The 23,672-nt window shown below is 40.1% G+C and overlaps 1 protein-coding gene across 1 annotated transcript in view; it reads left to right on the top strand.

Annotated features, from left to right (window-relative positions):
* Positions 1–132: 132 nt before the first annotated feature.
* LOC118978955 (metabotropic glutamate receptor 1-like) overlaps positions 133–23,672 on the top strand; it is a 65,726-nt gene continuing 42,186 nt past the window's right edge. The window contains exons 1-2 of the mRNA XM_037034788.1: positions 133–189; positions 1,629–2,664. Coding sequence (XP_036890683.1) covers positions 1,965–2,664 — 700 coding nt within the window. The 5' untranslated portion in view covers positions 133–189; positions 1,629–1,964. The remainder of the gene's footprint in view (positions 190–1,628; positions 2,665–23,672) is intronic.

The raw sequence follows: 23,672 nt of genomic DNA, 5'->3' as shown, positions 1-23,672 counted from the left end.
TTTTTTAATTTTTTCCCTCCCTCCTCCCTCTTTTTCCCTTGCGGTAAAATAGTGCCGAAGAAAGAGGGCACTAGAGTACAGCCCAGATAGCAGCCTTGCACGGTCTGGATTAGAGCTGAGGCGTCTGCTTACCGACTGTGGCCGAGGTCCTGTGGCCTGGGGACCACAGCGCTGTCTACCCAGACTCAGGTACGTCTCAAGTCCAAATTCTCCAAGCAGGCTCAGGTGAACAGAAACCTCTGAGCAGCGAAACCCAGCCCCAGTCAGTGGCAGACAGTCTCCATCTATGGGGTTTTTCTCCCGGTCTCAGGGGCGCCCTCGCTTATTTGTTTATTTTAGCCCCGCACCCCGGAAAGCGTCGGAACCCATGGATGACTGGGTTGTTTTGCTCCTTTTGCCTTCCTCGTCCCACACGCGCCTTTAGCTCTTTTCTCCGCCGACTCTCACCTTGAGAAAGGGAGCCGAGGAGGGACGAGAGAGGGAGCCAACTTCAGCCCCTCAGGCGGCTGGAATTTGGCGCCTCTGATCCCTGAAGCGGTCGGGTTTGAATATACTTGCAAGAGCACTGACTGCAAGGGGATGAGAATGAGGATGGAAGGATGGTGAGGAGGCGAGGGGAAGGGAGGGGTGTGTGTGTGTGTGTGTGTGTGTGAGAGAGAGAGAGAGAGGGAGAGAGAGAGAGAGAGAGAAGAATGCAGGGGGTGGTGGTTGAAAGAGCGAGTCGGGGGCGGAGGGGGTGGGTTGTGAAAGAACCGCAACTCGCAGGTCTAAGCGCCAGCTCCAGGCCCTGCAGGGGCAAGTCTAGGTAGCTGGACCGAGCACTGTCCAAGGTGCTGAAGGTGGCAGGGCTCGGGGGCCACCTCGAGAGCAATCCGTAAGCTCCGTTTCCTTTCTAACAACTGTGCACAAAGATCCCAATTTAGGCAAGTGCAGGAGCCTCTCCACCTCTCCCTCCACCCCACCCCCCACCGCACCGCGGGAAACAAGTTACCTTATGTGCACCCTTTCTCCTTCACCCTCTACTGTAAACCTGACTTGCTGGGAGGAGGTTAGGAGGGGGGCGTACCAAACTCCGGCGTGCAGAGACTACCAGGCATTGCCTTAGTAACTAAGATGGAGTTCCTCAAGCTGGCACATTTATTTTTACTACTTGGGTTGTCCATTAGGGTCTCTTTAACCCCTCAAACTAAAGTAAAAAGGTGCATTCTTTGTTCGCATTCATTTTGAAGTAGCGCTTCATAAGGAGTTTCCAAATTGCTTCTGGGAAAAAGTTGGTTTTCTCAAACCCTGAAAGTTCTCTTAGGGTGAAAGATCTAACCCCCCCCCCCGTCTTCCTCCCACATCTCCAGTGGGTCAGCGTGCTGTGCCCTGGGGACTGGGAAGAGACTTGTGGCTGGAGGAGGGGGCGGGTCGGCTGGGCTCCGCGCCTACCCAGACGGCTGAAGGCACTGGCCACCGGACCCATCACCTTCCGCCTGGACCAGAGCTGCCTCCCAAGCTGTCTCTCCAGCCGATATCCAGCTGATGTGCTGAAATGAGCTGGACTGGGTAGCTATTGACATCACTGACCCCTGAGTTTTGATACAGGTGATAACGGAGCTTTGGTTTTCTTCCTCTCTCGTCCGCAGCTTCCTGCTCACCGCCGTGAGCTCACTGTCCTGCTCACCAGGACGTCCACTGTACCCTTGAACAGTTTGCCTCGGTGCGCCCGTGAAGAAGGAGGACTTGAATCCCCCTAGAAACGCCTCCCGGGAGCGGAGGTGGTCGTGGAGGACCAGGGGCAGGAGGCGGAGCAGAAGGAGGCGGTGGTGCAGGTGGCGACAGCGTGGGAAGAGTGGTGTTGGCGAACCGGACCGAGCCGGGAGAGACGGACGTGGGGCCGCCTCGTGGTGCGCGCCCGCAGCCGGCCAGCGGGACTTGAGTGGAGACGTGGCTGGCGGGCTGTGCACCGCTTCCTCATCACAATGATCCGGCTTCTGTTGGTTTTCTTCCCAGCAATCTTTTTGGAGATGTCCCTTCTCCCCAGAAGCCCCGGCAGGAAAGTGTTGCGAGCCGGAGCCTCATCTCAGCGCTCTGTGGCCAGAATGGACGGAGATGTCATCATTGGGGCGCTCTTCTCAGTCCACCACCAGCCTCCAGCGGAGAAGGTGCCCGAGAGGAAGTGCGGGGAGATCAGGGAGCAGTATGGCATCCAGAGGGTGGAGGCTATGTTCCACACGCTGGATAAGATCAACGCGGACCCGGTCCTCCTGCCCAACATCACCCTGGGCAGTGAGATTCGGGACTCCTGCTGGCACTCATCCGTGGCTCTGGAGCAGAGCATTGAGTTCATCAGGGACTCTTTGATTTCCATCCGAGATGAGAAAGATGGACTCAATCGCTGCCTTCCTGACGGGCAGTCCCTCCCCCCAGGCAGGACTAAGAAGCCCATTGCCGGTGTAATCGGCCCGGGCTCCAGCTCCGTAGCCATCCAAGTGCAGAACCTGCTCCAGCTCTTTGACATCCCCCAGATTGCATATTCCGCCACAAGTATCGACCTGAGTGACAAAACTTTGTACAAATACTTCCTGAGGGTTGTCCCTTCTGACACTTTGCAGGCAAGGGCGATGCTTGATATAGTCAAGCGTTACAATTGGACCTATGTCTCTGCAGTCCACACGGAAGGTAGGCATTGCATCTGGGGAGAAAATGCACCGAGAAAGTCAGGATCTTGCATGATGTGTGCTTGGGGTCATAGTGTCTTCCCTGTTTATTTCGAGCTCTGTGGGGAACAGGCTTGGCCCTTCTCAGCACACGTCCACGCAGGTGTTGCCTTTTATTTCCATTCTGGTATAATTATAGTTTAGGAAAAGTGTCCCATCATGTTTCTGGGGATAGCAGGAACCTGAAAGATGCCAGACTCTCCATGAATAGTGTCCTATTGTAGATTTTGTATTTGCATGCTTGTTAGTCCTCATTTTCTGAGTTTGTGTTTGGAAGGCTTATTCGCCCAAGGTGGGATCCCATTCTTAAATGATAGGCTCTGATTTTCTTAGCTTAACAGAATAATCCAATGTGAGCAATTAGACACCCCCCCAACCAAAAAAAAATCTCGGTCCCCTGAACTGGGTCTGAAAGCTTTATCTTGTCTTGAACAGCTGAAGCTGCTTCTTTGTCCTAATGTGCCCCCTTTTACACACAGGAGACTTACCTATGAATGGTGGATTAATGCAGTCATCTGTTCATTATACCAGATACTTATATTGTAAATTTGGGGTGCCTAGATACAAAGGAAAAGTAAATAATTTAAAACATTTATTTATTTTCTTCCTACTACATATGTTAAGATTGTCCATATGTCCTCAGTCCCCCCCAACCCCCCAGAATGAGCTTGTTTTATGACAAACAGCACTGATGACCTCTTGAATTTGAGGTTTTGTCTCTAGTCTTCTTTTAACATAATGGCTTTGGTCACTGGAATTTAAAGTTTGGCCACTTATAAATTATGAATAAAAGGATAGTAGATATCAAGTTTAGAATGACTTGAATATTTAGAGTCTTACAGACATGAATTCTCAAAGAACTTCTTTATGTAAAGAGTTTCTCTATTCTCCTCATTTTAGTCTATATAAATTTTTGGATAAAGTGAGATTTTTGAGTCATCTGTTCTTAACTCCCTCACTACATTTATGAAGAAAATGAGACCCTCGTTCTACATTAACGTCTAGGACAATTCACATCTATGGGCTGGCATATGAAGAGGATCTTCAGGGGATTGCTGCATTCATATTTCTTAATATAAAATTATTAAAAGAAAGTCCATTGGCATGATTTCATAGTCTTGTAACAGTCACATGACACTGAGTTATGAGCGTGAAGTCTGATGATAGAAATCATTCCTACTGATGTGGTTATATGGTTATTGTTAATGGAAACTGATGCTTTAGAAGGGGAACAGAATTTTCACAACAAACATTCAAAAATGATGCAGAATTACGCATTATAAATTCAGGCTTTGCTTTTGGAAAAAAATTTCTGCTGTGATATTGTAACTTTCAACAACTGACTCAAGTTTCTGAATCTTGATTTTTACTGGTGAACTGCATACCTCTTTATCAGCAAAAATTTCTTTACTTTTTTGAGATGGCCAATTTAAGCTCATATGTTAATCCCTTATATTTTAATGTTTAATATAGTTTCCTCCAGTGCTTAGATGAGAAACATCTTGAAAGCACAAGTTAGAAATTGTTAATTATCAGTATTAAAGTGATCTCTAAGGGAATGGAAAATCTAGATTGAATATGGTTTAATTAAATATTTAATAATTCTCCCTTTGTTCAACTAAGTAATTGATTATAGATTTTAGAGGTGTAATTTGCTCCTTCAAGAGGAAGTAGTACTTCCTCATTTTATACAGTAGTTTTATCTCCCATACTTTATTATCATCTCATTTTGGGGAATGGAGAAGAGTTGAGAAAAGATCCCTCTCCTTTTCTCAGTCTGTTTTCCAGTTTCATAACTTTGCTAAAAATAATTGTTAATAGTGGGTTGTCTTCTGACAGCTAGCATTGTATTTTCGAAAAATTAATTGGACTTGAGTTTGCCAATTCTGTTGAGGAAGGGCCTATATTAAAATTTCACCCTTGCATTAGTTTGGAATCTGTTTACTTTTTGTCCTCTGACTGGTGTTGTGTGGAGAAATAATGTCTCTATACCATTATAGTAGTTGATTCCAGACTAGATTGTGTTCATAGATCATAGATCTCATTTTGGTGACTACTATATTATCATGAAATCATGCCATTTCCTTTGTCTTTTGTATATGATGTCTTATTTTTCTCAAAGAGAATTTGTCCCTTTTCTTATTAGACCTAATATCTGTGGAAACTAAATTGCTTTTCTTTTTTTCTGTCTGCAAAGAAATATCTCAGCCTGCTTTGTGTAACCTCCAAATGAAACTTCGTTTTTCCTGGGGCTCTGCCCTCTTGTTTCTCAGGGACCCCAGGGCATACTTGCCTGCAGGCATTTTCTTGCATCATTTAGTAATTTTCCTGCTTTCAGGCCTGTGGGGTCACCTGTCGGTGACGTTCCCTGTCAAAAAACAGCGATGACCACAATCAGCGTTATCTCTGTCATCTGGGCACATTCAGGGACGAAGTCAGTTTGTCTGGATATTAGCCACTTGGATCTTAGAAATTCTGGAACCTCCAGTGACCTTCACCTCTCCTTCCCCAATTAGCCATTCTTCAGTCAATTTACTATCACCGTTCTTTTATTAGAAGTTAGTTTAGTACAGTTAACATCAAAATAGCTAAGTGACTAGACTAGTCTACTTGTATTACTCTAAACGGATACATGGAGCAACCTTATCCCTTGAATGCCTCAGATGTTTTTCTATTCTTATCTTATTTCATTCATGTCAAAGTTTAGATTGGAGCTATTTCTTGGTTTTGCTTTTTAACCTGCTAGAATTCAGTTGTTATATATTTTTTGCATACTTTCAAGTCTCCTGTCATGCCATTTGTTCTACAGTTGTCTTCTGGTCATGACAACTGTCAGGGTTACGTGACATGAAAGTTACCTGCAGTAGGCTGTCTAGCAATTTTTTCAGATTGGTTCCTGAAGAGAATATTGCAAAAAGATCTGCCAAAGAGTGGAGGTACCAGATCAATATAGCTTTATCTACAAGTAAAAATTCAATGTGCTTTGGAGCGAGCTGCTCACCTGGAATGTGTATCTTTAAATATGCTAAACACACAATACAAAAATTTCCTTCTTCTGTGAAGGACATCTTAGCCAAGGACACTGTATTCCACCCTTCTGGTAAAATGCACATTCCCTACCAAACATCAAATTTATCATTCTGAAGGACTGTAAAAAACAACACTTAAAAATAAATCTAGTTGATTAAATTCAGAGCTTTGGACAAGTCCCATAAAAATATCCTTTGTAGCATCAAAAAGTTTTGTACAAATATCCTTTGTACCCATCAAAAAGGGTACATTTTCAATCATTTTAAGGTTTCCTCTCTTAATATTTTGTCTGGTAGTGTCCGATGAGTATTGATATGATAAAGGCTTTAGTGATGTTATTTCTCTTTTGAAAATGTCCACTATAAAGTGCCCTTTTGTTTACAGTTGTTTGCATTGTGGGGCACCTTTTTTTTGACATTTGCTTACATTTTACATGCAATTGGCTTTTTTGTGTTTCTTTTCAAAATCCAATCATTTTCTTCTGAGAAGTTTTTTTCCCATTATTTGCCATAAAAACTTACTTAAAAAGTTGAATGGCATCAGAGGAAAATCCTTCTAAGTCAAAAACACTCTTGGTTAACTATAACTTTAGCTAATGCAGTTACATATAAGAATTTTATTTCTAACAAATATTTTTCCTATTTATGTACCAGTAACTTTCTTAGCTGAATTGAAACCTATTTTACAGTAAGTTATCTTAATAAATTGTTGCATTTTATCACAAAATAAGAGATTGGAGTACTTTGAAAAGTTGTTTAGGCCAATCAGTTAAAGATACTTAAAACACTATTATTACATCTTTGCCAAGAAGTAGTTCTCATTTGCTCTAAGTTTCTAAATTGTGATTTGGGTTTCTAATGAGAGGGGAAGGCTATAGGACTTAAATTCAGAAGCAGCTTTTCACCTATTAGTGAGTTTTGCTACATAATAAACTATATCCCTGAAATTTTGACCAATTCTCCATCAGCTACTGGGGGTCATTCCTCTTCCACATGATACTTGCACCAGTGAATTTTTTCTCTCTCATGCTGTACCTCACCAGTTCCCTCGCCCCTGTACTTCAGCGTTTAGTTTCTTCATCATCATAGACCGCTCAAGTAGATCTTAGACAATGATTATCCAGAAGTGCTTTTTAAAATGTAGCTGCTACTAGGCCATATCTCCTTATTTTTATGCTTAAATAATTATCATCGTCATCATCGTCATCTGAGAGCAAGACTTTGTTTTTTATTTCCTTTTAAATGTAAAATTCTTAGCTTAAAATGGCCTTATCATTACGTTCTGGGATTTTGACGATTTAATTCACCTTAGCTTTCCAGCCTTGTGTTCTCGGGATTTCATTATCTACATTAAAGCTGATTAAGAGAGGGTAAAGTGTCAAGTCCATAGCCCATCAGGAGCAAAGTAGTCCCCGGCTAACTCTGATGGTAATGTAGCCTGCTGCGAATTCCTCTGGCAGTAGGACTTTCCATCACTTTTTGTACCTCTTTCTAAGTAAATGAGTAAATAAACAGTAAATGAAATTTAAATTAAAAGCCATCCCAACAGATATTCAATTCTAATGGAAAGCTTACTAGACCAAACATGGCACATAAGAAACTTGAAAACTTGCTTTTAGTTATTGAGTTATTTACACTCTAAAGGGATTGTAGTTAATGAACGCATGTGCAACAAATAAAAACAAGTAAAAATGAATTATTACAATATAAACATTTCAAATCCTGACTTTATCTCATTTAGGGAATACTGAAGGAAATATCGGTGAGTATAATTAACTAGAAAGATGCTAGAGAAAGAGGAATTTTTATTAGATTTGTAAAAGTTAGAAACTAGAGTAAAAATGTCCCCATTGGAGATGAAATAAGCAGGTCTGCTTGGATGGAGTGGAGAATGTAGGCCAGGAACTAGTGATAAAGATATCAACTCAAATAGGGGTGCTTATAATCTATGACTTTAGGACTCTTTATTGATGCAAAAGGCAAATTAATGGAGAATCTGGAAGCATATGTTGAAGAGTTTTAGTTTCAATAACAGTATGTTCAAGCAGAGTTTGATGTGATTCAAAGATAATTAGAAGAGAGTGAACTCTTACTGAAATGTGTAAGGGAGGTACATTAAATGGGAAAAAGGGGAAAACTAACTTTGAAAAGGGTAATTTTTGTGAAACTCTAGGTCCTGGCTTATTAAAGTAATTGGAAATAATAAAACGTGTTCCAAAGGAATATTTTACAGGAGAATTTGTCACAGCAAAGAGTTAGGGGCCAAAAGGGGTTGCAGCTACCTTCGGTGTTGCAATTCTGGAGCAACAGAAGGATTTTTGTGCGCTTTATAGACCTGTGATAAGTTGGTTTCCAAACCATGATCTCTGGGTTTAAACAGCATGGACTTAGAGTTGATATGTTAAATTTGATGTGATCTTTGGCTAAGAGCACGTACATTATTAGCAAGGGTGAGTGTGTGGACAAAAGAAAAGCCAAAGATAGTTGTGAGGTTCTATATTCATAATTAAAAGAAGAAGCGTGCACCAAGTAAACCTTGTTTATCCAGAACCTTGATTCTGTAACTGACTCATCTGGGAACTCGAGAGTTGGTCTCTCTAAACTCCAACCTTTTACATTTTAAACATTTTACAAGGTGATTTTTGAAAACTATATTGTATAGTTTACTAACTTCTTTCAAAGAGATTGCTGAACTTAATAGATACTTTTCTTGCATATATAAAGTAACCATTATGGATATCAACTATTACATGTGCTGGGGTATAGTGATAAAGCAGTTGAAAAATAGGAAGCTATTTATTTTTACCACAAATGACCCCAGATTGCCATACTTTCGAGTTTTTATACTTATTTTATCCTATGTTGTCTAGGCTTATTAAGCCCATTTCCTAAATTTATATCATTGATATTTTAGGAGGAGCTACTATGTGCAAAGGATTAAGGTGAAAGGCAAAGATGAGAAAAGCGACAACTTCATTGTCGTGAGAGAGTTTGAACTTTCTGAATTCTTTTGCCCTACCATCACTCACTCCGTGACTTCATTTGCCTGGAAACAAATGGTCTGCGTGGGGTAGATGGTGGTGGCAGCTTCTATTTTATGTTTCTATCATGTGGCTTGCCAGCTGCCATTCTTCTTTAGGCACTAAATTTTTTCTCCTAGTGATCTATGGAGCTAATACACGATGACTATTTTATGGCTTTTTAACAAGTCTCTGGACAGTGGCTGGGTTGGTGCTATCATAAAAAGATTTTTTCAGAAGCCATATTTCCAGCACGACCTTTAGTAAGACCACAGAGGCCTGGGAAGCTATAGTCGAGGACAGAATAGTTTAATGAGCCCCTTACAACCACTGCAAAAACAACTCAGAGTGCACACTGTTCTGATATTAGATTGGAAGCAATATCTCAGTAGGAGAAGGTTGTCAGTTTTCAGGGAAGCTGTAGTTAAAACCAGAGTCAAGCTGAGACATGAAGCCTTGTCAAAGTGATGTGCTGTCTTATCAGTCAAAGAAGTGCCATTAGGTTCTAAATTTTATATGGAAACATTCATGTAATTTGTGTGTGTAAGTTCTACTTACTTTTTACCCCTAATTGTTCTCTATGAATGTCTACAGCATTTTACATCTTAGTATAAATGAAAAATTATCATTTTAATTTTCTCCAGTCTCGAACTTAAGGCATTATGTTATCAAATATAGCATTGATGTTTTTATGAAGAGAATTTTTTGGCTCATGCAGAAACTTGGTCACCAGAGATCCTCACTGATCAATTTAAGATCATCTATTTTAGTCACTTTCTGGGCAACAAATTGACAATCCAAAGCAATTATTTGAAGGATTCAGATAATCAGGCTTAACTGTCCATTAAAATACAAAAAGATTTTGGGGAGCAGTTCTTGGCTTCGCCATGTAATTTATTTTGCTTTCTGATGAAGATGTAATCATTTATTCACTGATAAGCACATGTGTCTGTTATGTGTCAGACTTTAGTCTTCATGTCATGTAAATGAAAAGAATTACAACTATTATCAGTAGTAGTACTTTTATTATTATTATCTTCAAGGCCCCCTTAGTCTGTTGGAAGAAATATAGAACTGTATAGGTAGTTACAGGCTCATGAGTTACAAAAAGTACATTTGTTCACTTTTTAAAATAAATGCACAAAAAACTATGGGAAATACTCTTTTTCCATCTTAGTTTCATTTGTAAAATGTGAATCATAATTCTTACCATATGTTTTACCTAACAGCAGTGCATCAGGGAACAAGGAGATGGTATGTGTAACTAGCTTTCATCTGCTTTTGTTAAATTGTCGCCAAAGAGATGAATTCTTAAGGTATTAGCCCTCCTTAACTGATGAGTATTGAGCAAATTCATGAAATCACTTAATCAGGTACAGGTTTTTTTTTACCCTAAAATTTAGTAACACAAGATAAAAATAAAATTTATGGTTAAAATAAAAGTTCGACATTTGCCGTAAGTTTTAGAAAGCTTTCTCATATTGCAAATGAAAAAACAAAGGCCCAGGGAAATAAAAATGACTTGTCCATTTATAGACCATAATATTCATTAGCAGCAAAGGCAGGACTAGTACCCCTTCCTGTTAGATACTTTCTTAAACCAAGTTTGGTTGGTTTGTTTTTAATCACATGATCCACCCTCACACATTCCTCTCTCCGTTGAAGTTTTATCAGCTGCTCGACTATATTCTCCCCAACTTTGCTGTGGTCATTTAGCAGCTTCCGAGAGACTCTCTGTCACTGAAAATGCATTCTTATTGCTGGCAGTCTTCCATTTTGCATCAACTCTTGCCATACATTTAGGTGATTTTAGAGTTCAAGTGTGTGATCCATGGATACCTATCTTCATAGTTCATTCATCTCAATTCTGTGTCCTTTGCCTCCTCTTCAACAGCTCACCTACTCTGATCATGGTCTGGCACCTTGGCAGGGTCAAGAACTGTTCTTTGAACTTATAAACACCAAAAAGCCTTTCAACAGTAGAAGCCTCTTCTCATCCACTTCCGCTCTCAATTTACCTGCTCTCCATATTTCTCTGGGAAGCCTGGAAAAAGACATTTTTTTATTTGATCTAATTTCTGCTGCAGATCTAAGCAACTCTATCCTTACCTTTGTGCTTGTTATCAGATTGTAATAAAGCTCCCTTTTCAGAGAAAATGAACTTCCCACTTAAAGTGGCTATTCCACATGAAGCTCTAGATGATGATGTTATGTGTGTCATTTTTTTTCCCCCAGCCCTGTCCATGCAGAAAAATGAAGATCAGAAAGGAGCACCTTTTTTTTTTTTTAAATAAAAGAGTGGCTGGGTTGGTGAATCCCTGTGAGGGCATGGAGGTCCGGAATGGCAGATCACTTTGCTCAGAGAGCCTTGTGGTACCCTCTCTACAGCCAGGGTGCTGTACGGTGGGTGAGGATAAAACATTAGAAAAGAATGGCTAAGGTTGAATTTCAGGGGTCGGGATAAGATCTACCCAAAGGGTTAAGGGAGTTTGCCAAGCTTAGGGAGCCATCAGGGTAAAATGAACAAAAACAGGCCCTTAAGTTTATTGTAAAGATGAGATTATATGGAACTGTATATAAAGTTAGATAAATGTAAGGTGTTTTTATTGCTGTCAGGCTTAGTTAAGGTGTCTGTGGTCTAGGTGGGCCTGCAAGAAATAAGTACAGAAATGTTCTGAGGCAAGGGTGTGCAAATGAAAAGAGAAGATGTATATGTTGCATGTTTGCTAAGTTTGAACAGCACATTTAGGTCCCCATTCTCTGCTTTGATGACAATGACACCCACAGCATGTGGCCCTGAGTGGACGCTCTTTGGCTGGACAGCTTATTCTACTGTTATTGATAGACACTTTGAGGCAGTTCCCTTTGCTCTCTGTGGTGCTCTAACACATTCTTAAATTTGTAGGTTATAAAGAGTAGAACAAAAAAATCAATAAACAAATTGCTGACAGTAGGTTCAAAAGGAGAAACTATTTACAAAAGAATTTAAAAGGTAGTAGGGGATATGGAAACAGTAGGAACAACTTACCATAAAAAAACTAATAGCCTCTTTTCCCAAATAAATATACTACTATGTTTTCATTTTTTGTTCAACAGGTTTTATTACTCTGTTGGTAAGGAAGAAGATACATTCAGATCTCTATCTTTTAAAATTATTTTTATTGTTATTCTATTACAGTTCAGAATGCTATCTTAATTAAATGAATGTTTAGTGAGCACCTTCTCTGGGCCAGACTCTCTGCTATAGTTATTGATGACCAGACACAGATAAACTATAATCCCACTATCAAGAAAATTTACTGCCTAATGATTACCAGTCAGTTTGATAAATGTAACCGTAGGAATAGATATGACTTAGAAAGATAACTGAGAAATGTGACTGGCTCTCTCTGGAACAAGAAGAGAAGTGATGCAAATTCAGAGAAGCCTCTGAAAAGAGGTGACATTTGATGTTCACTCCATTAGAGGAATAAGAGGAGGACACAGAGGAGAGAATGTGGGTAAAAGTCCTGACATAGAAAACAACGAATGCTGAATGAGCTCTAAATACAGCACTAATTCTGAAATGTATATTCAGGGATGAACAGCGGGGAAAAATCAACCTGAAAAGGAGAAGGTATAGGCTACTAAGGGCAATCTTGTCAAGCCAAGGAATTTAGATTCTATTTTGTAAGCATTGTAATCCACTGAGGAATTTTAACCAGTGAAGAAACATGATAGATTTATACTCATATTTTAGAAAGGGGACATAGAATACTTTGGAGAGGACAGATTAAAGAAAAGAATCAGATTTGAAGCTAAGACCCAAGTTGAGAGGCCATTGATGATTGTGGAAATGGTGAAAAATAAGGTCAATTTAATACTCAATTTAGTCAAGTGTCAATGGCGATGGAAAGGAAAGAATGGATTTGATAGACATTTAGTAGGGAAATTAGGCTTTAGTGACTGATTGGCTGTAAGACTCAAAAAGAAAGAGACGTTGAGGATGACCGTTGGGTTTCCATTTTGTAGAACAAAACAGGGAATAAAAGAGGAAGCACAGATCATGGAAACAGAGAAATTTGAGACTGGTTGAATTTGAGGTACCTGGGAAATAATGAAGTTGAGAGATCCCATAGGTCAAAGATCTAGAAAGGAAGGTCAAGTTGAGATTAATCAGCAAAGAGCTGTGGTTAAAACCACAATAGTGGATGAGGTTGCCAAGGGAGAGAAGAAAACATGAAAACGATGGGACATGCTTGAATAGGAGAAGGCTTTCCTTTGGGTGGTGATGAGTTTTTTGGGGGGGGAGGAGAAAAGAGGTTTGAAAATAACCTTTAGTAGCCTTTGTTTTCTCAATAATTCAATGAGGAGGATGGGACGGGAGAGGGTCTGGTCAAGTACAAATAGAGAAAATATTCAGAGAGCCCAAATAAGATTGGAAACCATATATTTCTACTAGGTCAGTTCATATTATTTTGATATGTTCTTGAATGGTGTACGGCCCTACCAACAAATGAGAAGTCTTGGCTGTCATAGCAGTTCACTAACGTGGCCACCTGCAGGCCTGATGTCCCAAGCACCAGGATGTTTCTTTAGTTAATTCCATAGGGTATCAGGCGCTCACTAGAGATTATAGCCTAGAATTTTCCTTTACCCAGCTTTTGTCACATGGTCTGATGAGGAACTGATATTTAAGAGTGTCTTCTAAGATATCATTAACAGCAAGTTAGCATAACTAACTACATACCTGACTTTTTTTCATATTTTTGTTAATAATTGCCTATTATGTTGTTCAGTGCCCCTTGTATAAAGCCCATTGTTAAAAACTCTTTTTAGATTTCAATACTATAAAACTGTTTATCTCTCTTGAAAAACTGACATGTTTCATCTTAATTGGTAATGAGAGTATTGTGTTTTTCATTTTTCTCTTTGCTTACGAGGAAGCCCAAAGCTAAATTTAGTTGCTCAACCATAGAAAAGGTTTAGATTAATGTATAGATATTAGCCTCCACTGTACTTCAAGAGCACTCTTTCATACTTTCTGTACTTGTCAAATTTCTCAACCCTGTTTTAGGAGGAGACAGGATATTAATATATATGTCAATGGAAGTGGCCCCAGTGTAGGTATAGATCCCTACTGACGTTTTACTTATTTTTTGAATGCTATGAGAGTCATGACAGGCATAGGGATTTTTGTTTTTTAAACTATGAAAAGTGGGGGTGTGGAGAAGTTACTTTACACTCATAGTTGAAAATGGCAAGGATAGAAAAATATTTCTAAGTATTTGATGTGTTGAGAAAAATCCTTGAGCACTGAACATGTACTAGAGAATTATGCTCCTTCAGTTAGTGAAAAAGTCCACCCTCTGGCTCAGAGATGCTCTGCTTGTTGCTGTCTTTTCCTTCTTCAGTGCATTCTGGGGTCTGCTACATGGCTGCTCTGGGATATTTTGCCTAGTTTGGCCCTGTGTGTGTGTGTGTGTGGATGACGCATTCTCCTCCATGCTGAATGGAGAGCAGGGCTGGTCTGCTTCTATAGTTCATCATTGCCTCCTTCCCTGTTTCCCTTCTTCTTACACATAGAGAAAGATGAATCTGTTTGTACAATGACTGTTCACTGACTAATGGAGAAAGACCTGGCCTTTTACCGACTTCCCAAATCTTCTTGATATTCTTGTCATGTACCTTCCAGACCATCGTTGCTTGGTAGCTGGTTCTTCTGAGAGTTCTAGGCAGTTCCACACCTACAATGATGTCCTCTGCTTCGTTCTCCTTTGAGCTAAGGTCAAGATGCTTTACCATAGGAAACTGAGATTGCTGCAGGATGAGACATCACAAACACCCAGTGTTTCTATTCCTGTTAGTATAGATAGTCATTAAATCACAGACAGTAGAGGGAGACCATATACATTGGTATATGTGAAGGATGAATTACCCTTTGTTTTCAGCTAGAAATGCCAGATTAGAAACTGTAAAATGCAAATTTCACTTCTTCTTTCATGTTGGTATATGCTGAAGCAAAGCTTAACATGTAGTTTCCTTGATATGTCATTTTAAAAGCAAAATTTTACTTGAAACAACTTTTTAAAATTGAAAAATATTGAGTGAGTGATAATTTTTGAAGTACTTATATTCTCCCTTTCAAGAGATTATTTTAGGCTCTCCTAGAACAATGCTCTTCAAACTTCAGTTGGTATGTGCATACAGATCACCCAGGGAACTGGTTAAATGACAGAGTCTGATGCAGTAGGCCTGGGAAAGACCCAAGAGTTTGCATTTTTACTAGGTACTGAGGTCATATGGATACTTATGGACCACAATAAGGGCAGAACCTCTGCAAGACCCTTCTAATAATGTACACTTTATGGTGCATTGCACATACTTTCTCACACATTTATGAATTATTTGCTTCTGAGTCATTTGTATATGTCTCAAGGCAATGTTCTATGCTGCTGAAATAGGCAAAGAATGGCTTTAAAATGTGTGAATTTAGAAAATTAGACTACAGATGTTTAACTATTTATTTCTTACATTCAATGACTTTTTAAAATATTCATTAACAGCCTGAATGATTGCTGAATGTAGTAGCATTGTGGTTAATCAAATTTCTTGTACATGTGCACCTTCTCCTTCTAGAATACTCTGTCCTGGTAGAACGTCTCCCCTAATGGGAAATAAATTTCTGCAGGGGTGGGATCTTTGTTTTGTTTTGTTCTCTGATGGACCCTTAGCAATGAGGAGAGTACCTTGCACATAGTAGACATTCAATAATTATTTGTTTAATTGATGTAAGTTATAAAGGCTTTTGTTTTGATGTCTTTTTTTCTGCCTTAGCAAGGGATTTGATGACTTAAGAGTTTGCAGGCTTCACGTCAATTCTCATTGCCTGGCACTATAAATGTAAATGAAGCAAGATAGCTGACTAATTAATCAAATTCCAAGAACCAACAACCTTGGAAGTCTTTGACTTTTTACTAAATTATTGATAAATAATTCTTCCTTTTATTTTCTTCTTTCTTACAGTAGTAGAATAAAGCAAAGAAAATATTTAATTGATTTCATGTTTCATGGGTAGACTCCTCTTAATTAAAATCCCTCTTCACCTTTTACCTTTCTAATAATTGAGGGAAAAAGTCACTATATTTATAGTCAGTTAAAACTGTCAAGTTGTTATATTTTTTTTCATTTTCTTCCTTTTTATGAATATTGGTGTCCAGCACCCGTTCTCTTCCCTTAGACTTTAGTGCCCCTGTGGAAGTATACTGAATGGGGAAACCCGAGTTTGATCTCACTTGCTCCATCAGCTACCCCTGTGACTCCAGACCAGGCCCTGAACAACTTTAGGCCTGTCTTCTCATCTGTAAGGCATCTGTCATGTCTTCTCTCCAGACTGTCATTAAAAAACTGACGTGGAATTCCTAGTTGTATTGTTATATTCTGCTGTAGCTTATATTATTTCCTCATTTTGATTATTAATAGCCGCCTCCTAGACTCTGCTTTTTCCCAAAAGTTATAAGCAATCATTTCTACTCAGCATGTATTTAAAATGATGGATTTTGTACTGAAGAAAACATTTATCTAAGTCCCTGATTCTAAAGCAAAAATTAAAGGTTTGGCGACTTGCCTGAGTTAGCACGCAGACAGTTGCTACAGGAGCGAGGACTCACTGCAGCCCGGCTTTTCCGTTCTGTCCCCCGTGAAGCATCTCCAGGTCATTCACCTTTATCTCTTCTCGACCTTTGTCTACTCTTTAATTTTCTGTCACCCTTAATCTCGTCTATGTTGGCTTGATGGGCAAGCCTCGGGTTAATAGCAATGAGCCAACCAGTTAATTCATTTATTCAACAAACACAGGGCCTACTAATCACGCAGCAGTGTGCCAGGCATCAGATACCAAGAAATGTCAGTGAAGTCTGGTAACATAGGCAAATATCCATAAGAAATTATAAAGATATTATAGTTAGAGTAAAAATATTCTCATACAGGAGAATATATAAAATATTATTATATAGTAAAATAATATTACCTGTGCCCCTAGGCTTTATGAAAAGTCCGTAATCCCTGAAGTTGCTTATTGTCCAGGACAGATAGAGAAATAATTATTGTCACATCAACATGTGGATGAGGAGAGGGTAAGAGGTTCAAAAAGGGGAAGATTAGGTATATTCTAGGTGGGGACATAGTGAGGTATCTTGGAATAAGTGGCATAAGAGCAGGTCTTGGATGTTAGCTAGCCTTGAAAATGGAAATACTGATGCAAAAGGATTTTCCTGTGAAGGCAATTATATAATAAGGACTCTAACTAAATTGCTAACAGATATTCAGATTGGTAAACTATTTAGTTTGTCTGAAGCAGGAGTTACCTCAATGGCGGTTGTGGAAGAATCGACTAGAAAAGTAGACCCAGATGTCATAACTTTGAGACTGTCAGAGTTTGAATTTGTGTTCTATTTGATAATTTAGTCAAAATAGAGCAGATTCTCTTTTGTAAATTTCTTCTAACAACTGAGAAATAGGGAGTTATTTTTACCTTTCCCTGCCCACTCATTTATTTTTCTTCTTTTCTTCTTCTTTTTTCTGTTGCTCCTTGCAGCATTTGTACTGGAAAATGATACCTTTGTAGGAAAGCCACCGTTTTTGTTTGTGTGGAAGAATGTCATAACCCTGTCCATTCCCATGTCCATAGCAATATAACTTAAAGATTTTATTTATCTTTAGAGGGGAAGGAGAGAGGGAGAGAAACATCAATGTATGGTTGCCTTTTGTGCGTCCCCTGCTGGTAGTCAGCCTGCAAGGAACCGGCCTGCAACCCAGGCATGTGCCCTGACTGGGAATCGAACCGCGATCGTCTGGTTCGCAGGCCCGTGCTCAATCCACTGAGCTATGCCAGCCAGGGCTGCAATATAACTATTTGATTACAGGAAGTATACTGGAGAAGGTGTGGCAATGTTTTTTGCAGCTGGAGTGGTGGCCTCTGTGGACACGTGGCCCGCCTCTCAGTGAAGCAAAAGGCATATTACAAGCTGGTTTCTCAGCTGTGAAATGCCACTACTTAGGTCACATGCCTCTGTTAATAAAACTGCCAGGAGCAACGCCTTCTCCTTGGCAGAGAGGCGGGCCACCTGTCACCCAAAGCTGCCGTCCCCTCTGGCATCGTGCAGGGATAACTGATTCACTTCTGCACATGGGGAGGTTGTGTTCTCTGCCTTTTGCAGCATGTTTCTCCATGGTATTTATCCAGTGTAGAATTCATTCTGGAATTTATTGAATGGGGAATTATCACCCATAGGTATAGGGGGCGAGTCTTAATCTGGCAGAATTGTTGCAACCTTGGGGATAGCACTTGAATAAAACATGAATTGTCTTACATGTGAAAGATGGCATATGATGGGCATTTTTCCACTCCACACCTAGCCTTGCAACTGCCCTTGGTGACATGACAAGATCACACCTTATGTCACTCCGTCCTAGCATACAAAGATTCCTGGAAATCAGCCTTAGAGAGCACATATTCTGGAACCATTAGAGACCATGTCATGTAAACTTTAAAGGCATACAAAACAGGAAATATAATTCATATCTCCACAGAGGCAGGTAAAAAATTCCTTACAGTATCTATATTACTGTAGATTTTCCCCGTATCTGTAAGGTCTGACAAGGGGTTAATCACCAAGTCAACGCTTGATTACCACAAGTCGAATGAATAACTAGGTAACAGTGCCATGAAAACGTAATCTAGTAGGCTTTTGGGCTGACCATGATATTAGAACCCTTTGGATTTCTACTTCTCTAAGAAGGATAAATGAAAAAACCAATAATGTGCTACCTTCATGAAGAGATACAGGTCTCTCCTGCTACAATGATGTCATCTTGGCACAAGTGTTGTATGTAAGAGCTTATTGCATGTTTTCTGTCACATTTGTGAGTGGTTCAAGACAAAACTGTACCAAAATGCATGTGTTCAAAATTTTCAAATGTTATTCTCATTTTTTCCATTTGTTCTCGTCTGTTGAATCTTGTTCTACCAAAAAAGTTTGAATCTTAATGCTCAGTTTTTAAGAATGTGACCTTCATTAGAGATAGGGTCTTTGCAGAGATGGTCAAGTTAAAGAGAGGTCATTAGGGTGGGCCTGAATCCAGTGTGACTGTTCTTATCAAAAGAGGAAATTAGCATATACAGACATGCAAACAGGGGATATACCATATGAAGATGAAGGTAGAGACTGGATAACTCATTTATAAGCCAAGAATGCCAAAGACTGCCCGCAAAGCACCAGGAGCTAGGAGAGAGGCCTGGAACAGTTGCTGTCTCATGGTCTGCAGAAGGAATCAACCCTGTTGACACTTTGAGCTTGGACTTCTGGCCTATAAAACTCTGAGGCAATAAACTTTATGTTATTTAAGCCACCCTATGTGTATTTTCTTACTACAGCAGCCTTAGGAATCTAATGCAGTTCTTCTCAGGTTATCATAGTGCTGAGAAAAATCAGTCTTTAGGGCACAGCTGATGCTCCCCTGTTCAGGTTCACAAGTTGCTCAACCTTATCCTGCCCCCATGTCTGACCCATCACCTTCTACTCAGAAACAGTAACTTAATGCTGATGTCTGTTATTATTATTGAAAAATAATGACAATGACGGCAGCATCGATTGAGCATTTATAGTTTGCCAGGCACTGTGCTGAGTGTTTCATGTAGTGTTATTCTGGAAAGATTAAAAATCTCTGCCTAAGTCACAAAGGTAAAAAATGACAGACACAGGGTCAAAATGAGTCAGTCTCATTCCAAAGGCCAAGCCTCTGGCCACTACATAATCTTCATAAAGAGGCACTACCATACTTATTACCAGGCTTATGACTTTGGGGTTTGATAGTGTTGGAATTTGAATGCCTGTTTAAATGTGTAAGAGAAATGTACATTACCAAGACAGAGACCGTGTTACTATGAGTCACCGTTTTGTGCTGGTCTCTCAGCCTATCAATAACCAATACTGTGGCTAGACCAGCCTTTGGGGTTCTTGCTATGGTTGCAAGGATCTCTTCCGCAATAATCACCAGGAAGCTTTGGACAGATAGTTTTATTACTTACATCACCTGGAAATTACCCAACACAAGGCCACACAGTGAGGTCATGGGCAGAGAAAGAGAGACAGAGAGCGCAGGGGCCGAGATTTCTGTTTTTATTGGAGTGGAGGGTGGAGGCCTAGGGGTTCTCAGGTCCCCTCACTGTTGGTGAATTTAAAACACAAGAGTGGGAACTTAAAATGCGGGAAGAGAAAAAAATCAAGCAGCCCAAATGGCAAGTTGTTAAAGTCAATCAAGATCTCTAAAACAAAGGAGCCTCAGTGGAGGGGAGGCATCCTGGCTCTTTAGGTAGTTCAGGAGCTGGTATTGTGGATGCATTGTGGAAATAGATGCCTCAGGCAATCAAAGCTGACGTCAGTCATTTGTATTATAAAAGCAAACAAACAAGCAAAAAAAAAAAAAACCCACCCACCACTTTCTGGTTTTACACTACCGCCAGACACTACCTTAAAAAAATCAGGTCTTTGAGTCATATTGCACCCAATATGTATTGGATAGCATTGTATCCAATGCCTGTCCTTGTTGACCAGGAGTGCCACTCAGTCTAGGCCATTAGCACTTCAGAAAAGGAGAAAATGAATTCACCCTGGGCCTTCCTTTTCATTTCTGTTTATGTTCTGAGATGTGTATCTCTCTAGAAAAGGTGGTTCTCTCTAAAGCTTGTTCCTTTTGGCTGTAAGAAAACATACAGAGTGAGATACTGTCAGAGCAGTAAGGTGACTACGTACTAATTTGTTTTAAAGAATACCTGATCCTTTTTGAAAAAATCTTCAAACTCGTAACTCCTGAAAATGAGGACAAAAAGACATGCCTTCTTTCTTCTGTGTTCAGGAAAAGCCTACAATTAAAACAAATACCTCTATATTTCCAAGACAAGGGAGATTTTGGGGTGGGCTAAAGGGAAGAAAGTATCCTCTTTCTGGAAATTTCTAGGGCTTTAATATTGGGGAATTTACTACATTTTAAAAATTTGACAGTACCCTGAACAGACTCATTTTCAAAACCAGAATGCATACACTGCTGATAGATTTTCCTGTGGAGTGTTTGTTCACGTAGAAGCAAGCCTCCCTTGCTTGGTGCCTGCCTGGTGTGAGTGTGGGCACATGTCTGAGACTCTTGGATTGTTGGAGAAGGAGTTTAGATGTTAGATGTGGTTGGACTGAATGAGCCCCCAAGCCTCAGAAGCTGTAATTCTATGAGTTGGGGTTTACAGTCTATGGCTTTGCAACAGGGCGGTGTTTTACTGAACAAAAACAGAGATTCAGCTACCTGTTGACGCAAAAAGCTGAACTCGTGAGGCAGGCGTTGGTGCAAAAAGGAAAGAAGTGAACTCAAGAGCTGCACACAACCTGGGAGAATGGTGGACTCCCGTCCCAAAGACCATCTCAATCCTCCTGCTCAGCCCACATTGCTTATAGGGGTAGGGAGGAGGGGCTTGCTTCCTAATCCAATTCTCTCTCTAGCGTTTGGAGGGCCCGGGACCTATCCGTTCATCTTTCTAGCTTTTAGCGTACCCAGGCCTTCTCCTTTCCTACCTCTTGCTTTCTGTGCACTCCATGTAAGAACCTCCCTCTGCCACCATCTTGGCCAAAGGGCAGAGACTCCCCTGGCACTGCGACTGACTGTTTATGGTGACAGTGTGACCATTCTTTTCTGGGAGAGGTCGCCCGATGACTGGCTTACCAGTGACACTATCAGCCTTTTCAGTTTTGGCTCTTCCATTTGTAGTTCGTGTTCAAGCAGATGCACAATAAGCAATGTGCTATTAGGTGGTATACGGAATACGTTATTAAGCAACGTGGTATAACAAAGGAGATTAATGGTTAAGGGGGTGGGTGTTCGTTAACGTGGGTAGGACCTGGTTTCTTACCCCATCTCTGCCGTATTTGAGCTGTTGACTATAGGCGAGACACTTAACTTCTCTAAGTCTCATTTCTCACTTCCATAAATGGGAGATTTTGATTATACTAACGTCTCATAGGATTTAATAATATTTGGCATACAATCAGAACTCAATAAAAATATGTATGCATATATATGTATGTATGCTAATAAAGTGGCGGTGTGCTGTGGCGTGTTCTACTTTGATTAGTTCCTGTCGAGAACGACCTGTCCTCCCTTTGTAAAAATGATACCTTCAAGAGGTAGCATAGAATTTATTGGAGGACCAAAAAAGGATGTATATATATATATATATTCCTCATTCTGAAAAATTTTGAGTGCTGAATAAACTTCTGTTAAAAGGCAGTACTTTTGGAAAGTGTAGCACTTAAAATTATTTACAGTTATTATCTCAGGGTTATGAGATACATATTTAGAGTGGGCATGGCACAGTGGCCAGCGGGGGAGAGCCAGTCCTATACAGGCTACTTGGAGGACATCAAGGTCATTCCTATTTCATAATTTTTAGTTGGTTCTAGCTGTGATATAGCATGTGTTTCCTGAAGGTCCCTGCTGGTCATCTTTAATAATCGTCACTATCATTTCCTAAGCACCCTTACATAATCTTGGTTTATAGAAAGTAATGGCTTCTATTCTCTAAGAGGTTGAAATATAAAATGGATGCCACCAAGATGAATGTTCTGGCTGCACAAGTGTGGGGTTCAAGACGGGTCTGTAAGGTCGTGGGGCTGACAGCAGACAGTGGTAGTCCTGGAAGTGGTAGTGTGGCTTTCTTGAGGGTAGGATCCATTTTAATCATTTTTTGTGATTCTTATAGCATCTATTACAACTCTTTCCACAGAGACAGCAAATGTTAGTTGAAATAAATTCACCTTTGTAAAGTAGGAGCTATTTCTCAGAGTTGTGAGGCAGTGAGAAGATCTTTATTTGTCTTAGGAAGGGAGGTAGAGATTTGAGGGTGATTTTTTCATACCCAAACTTTCCTAGATGTATTTACTATATTGCATTCCCTTTCCTTACTATTTTCTGGGCCATAAACTCAGCTATATCTTAACTCCTGACGTTTTGCCTAGTGCAATGGCTTTCACTTCTGGTTGTGCATTGTAATCACCCTGGGTGCTTTAAAACCTACAGATGCCCAATTTTACCTGTAAGAGGTAATTTCTGATGGAGCCTGGAGAGCCCTGAACATGGAAAGGGTGAGTCTGCTCTGGTGTCACCCGGTATCACCTGTCTCATCTTTCTTCACACTCAAGCCGTTGCTCTCCTTAAGCACTTGGAGGGCTGGTGTCAGCTGTTTGAGGGGTTGGAATCGACTTCCTCGGATCTGTGAGTGGCTTGCTGCTGCTTTTCACTCAGGCATCACTTAGTTCACGTGCCATTTCCTCAGGGAAGCCTTCTCTACCAAATAAATGCATCACCCTTCTCCTTGTCCTCGCTATCTTCTTGCTTCCTTTTATGTGTATTATGCCATTTATGGCTATCGTAAATTATCTCATTTATATAATTTTTAACATCTCTTTAGTATCACCTACTATGCTATTGTAGTGCTAGAGCCTTGAACAGTGTCTGGCACTCAAAAATCTTGACATAGATTTCTTTTTGGATAAATAAACCCAAGAATTTCTTTTTATGATAGGAATGACAAATACATGCCTAGGCACTGCTGATTGACTGTGGTATCTTTTCTCTTGGATTTAGTAGCATAGTTCTCAATGGAGTTCTCAATTATCCACAGATAGCTTTAAGATAAAAAATCTGTTTTATATCCCTGGTTTAAAAAGTAGTTTTTGTAAACAACTTTTTTACTTGAGAAAATTAAGGCTCAATTTCTACTTTTCCATTTAGTCTTTCATTCATTTATTCAAAAATAGTTATTAAAAATTTGGAATACAAAAACCAAAATTTGTTTTTCTCCCCAACGTGTGTCCAATGCTTGGATCTTTTTGCTATGC

The sequence above is a fragment of the Sturnira hondurensis genome, unplaced genomic scaffold, assembly GCF_014824575.4.
Source record: "Sturnira hondurensis isolate 20B ecotype Veracruz unplaced genomic scaffold, ASM1482457v3 Scaffold0022201, whole genome shotgun sequence".
Taxonomy (NCBI): domain Eukaryota; kingdom Metazoa; phylum Chordata; class Mammalia; order Chiroptera; family Phyllostomidae; genus Sturnira; species Sturnira hondurensis.
This window is presented reverse-complemented; position numbering and strand designations above follow the sequence as displayed.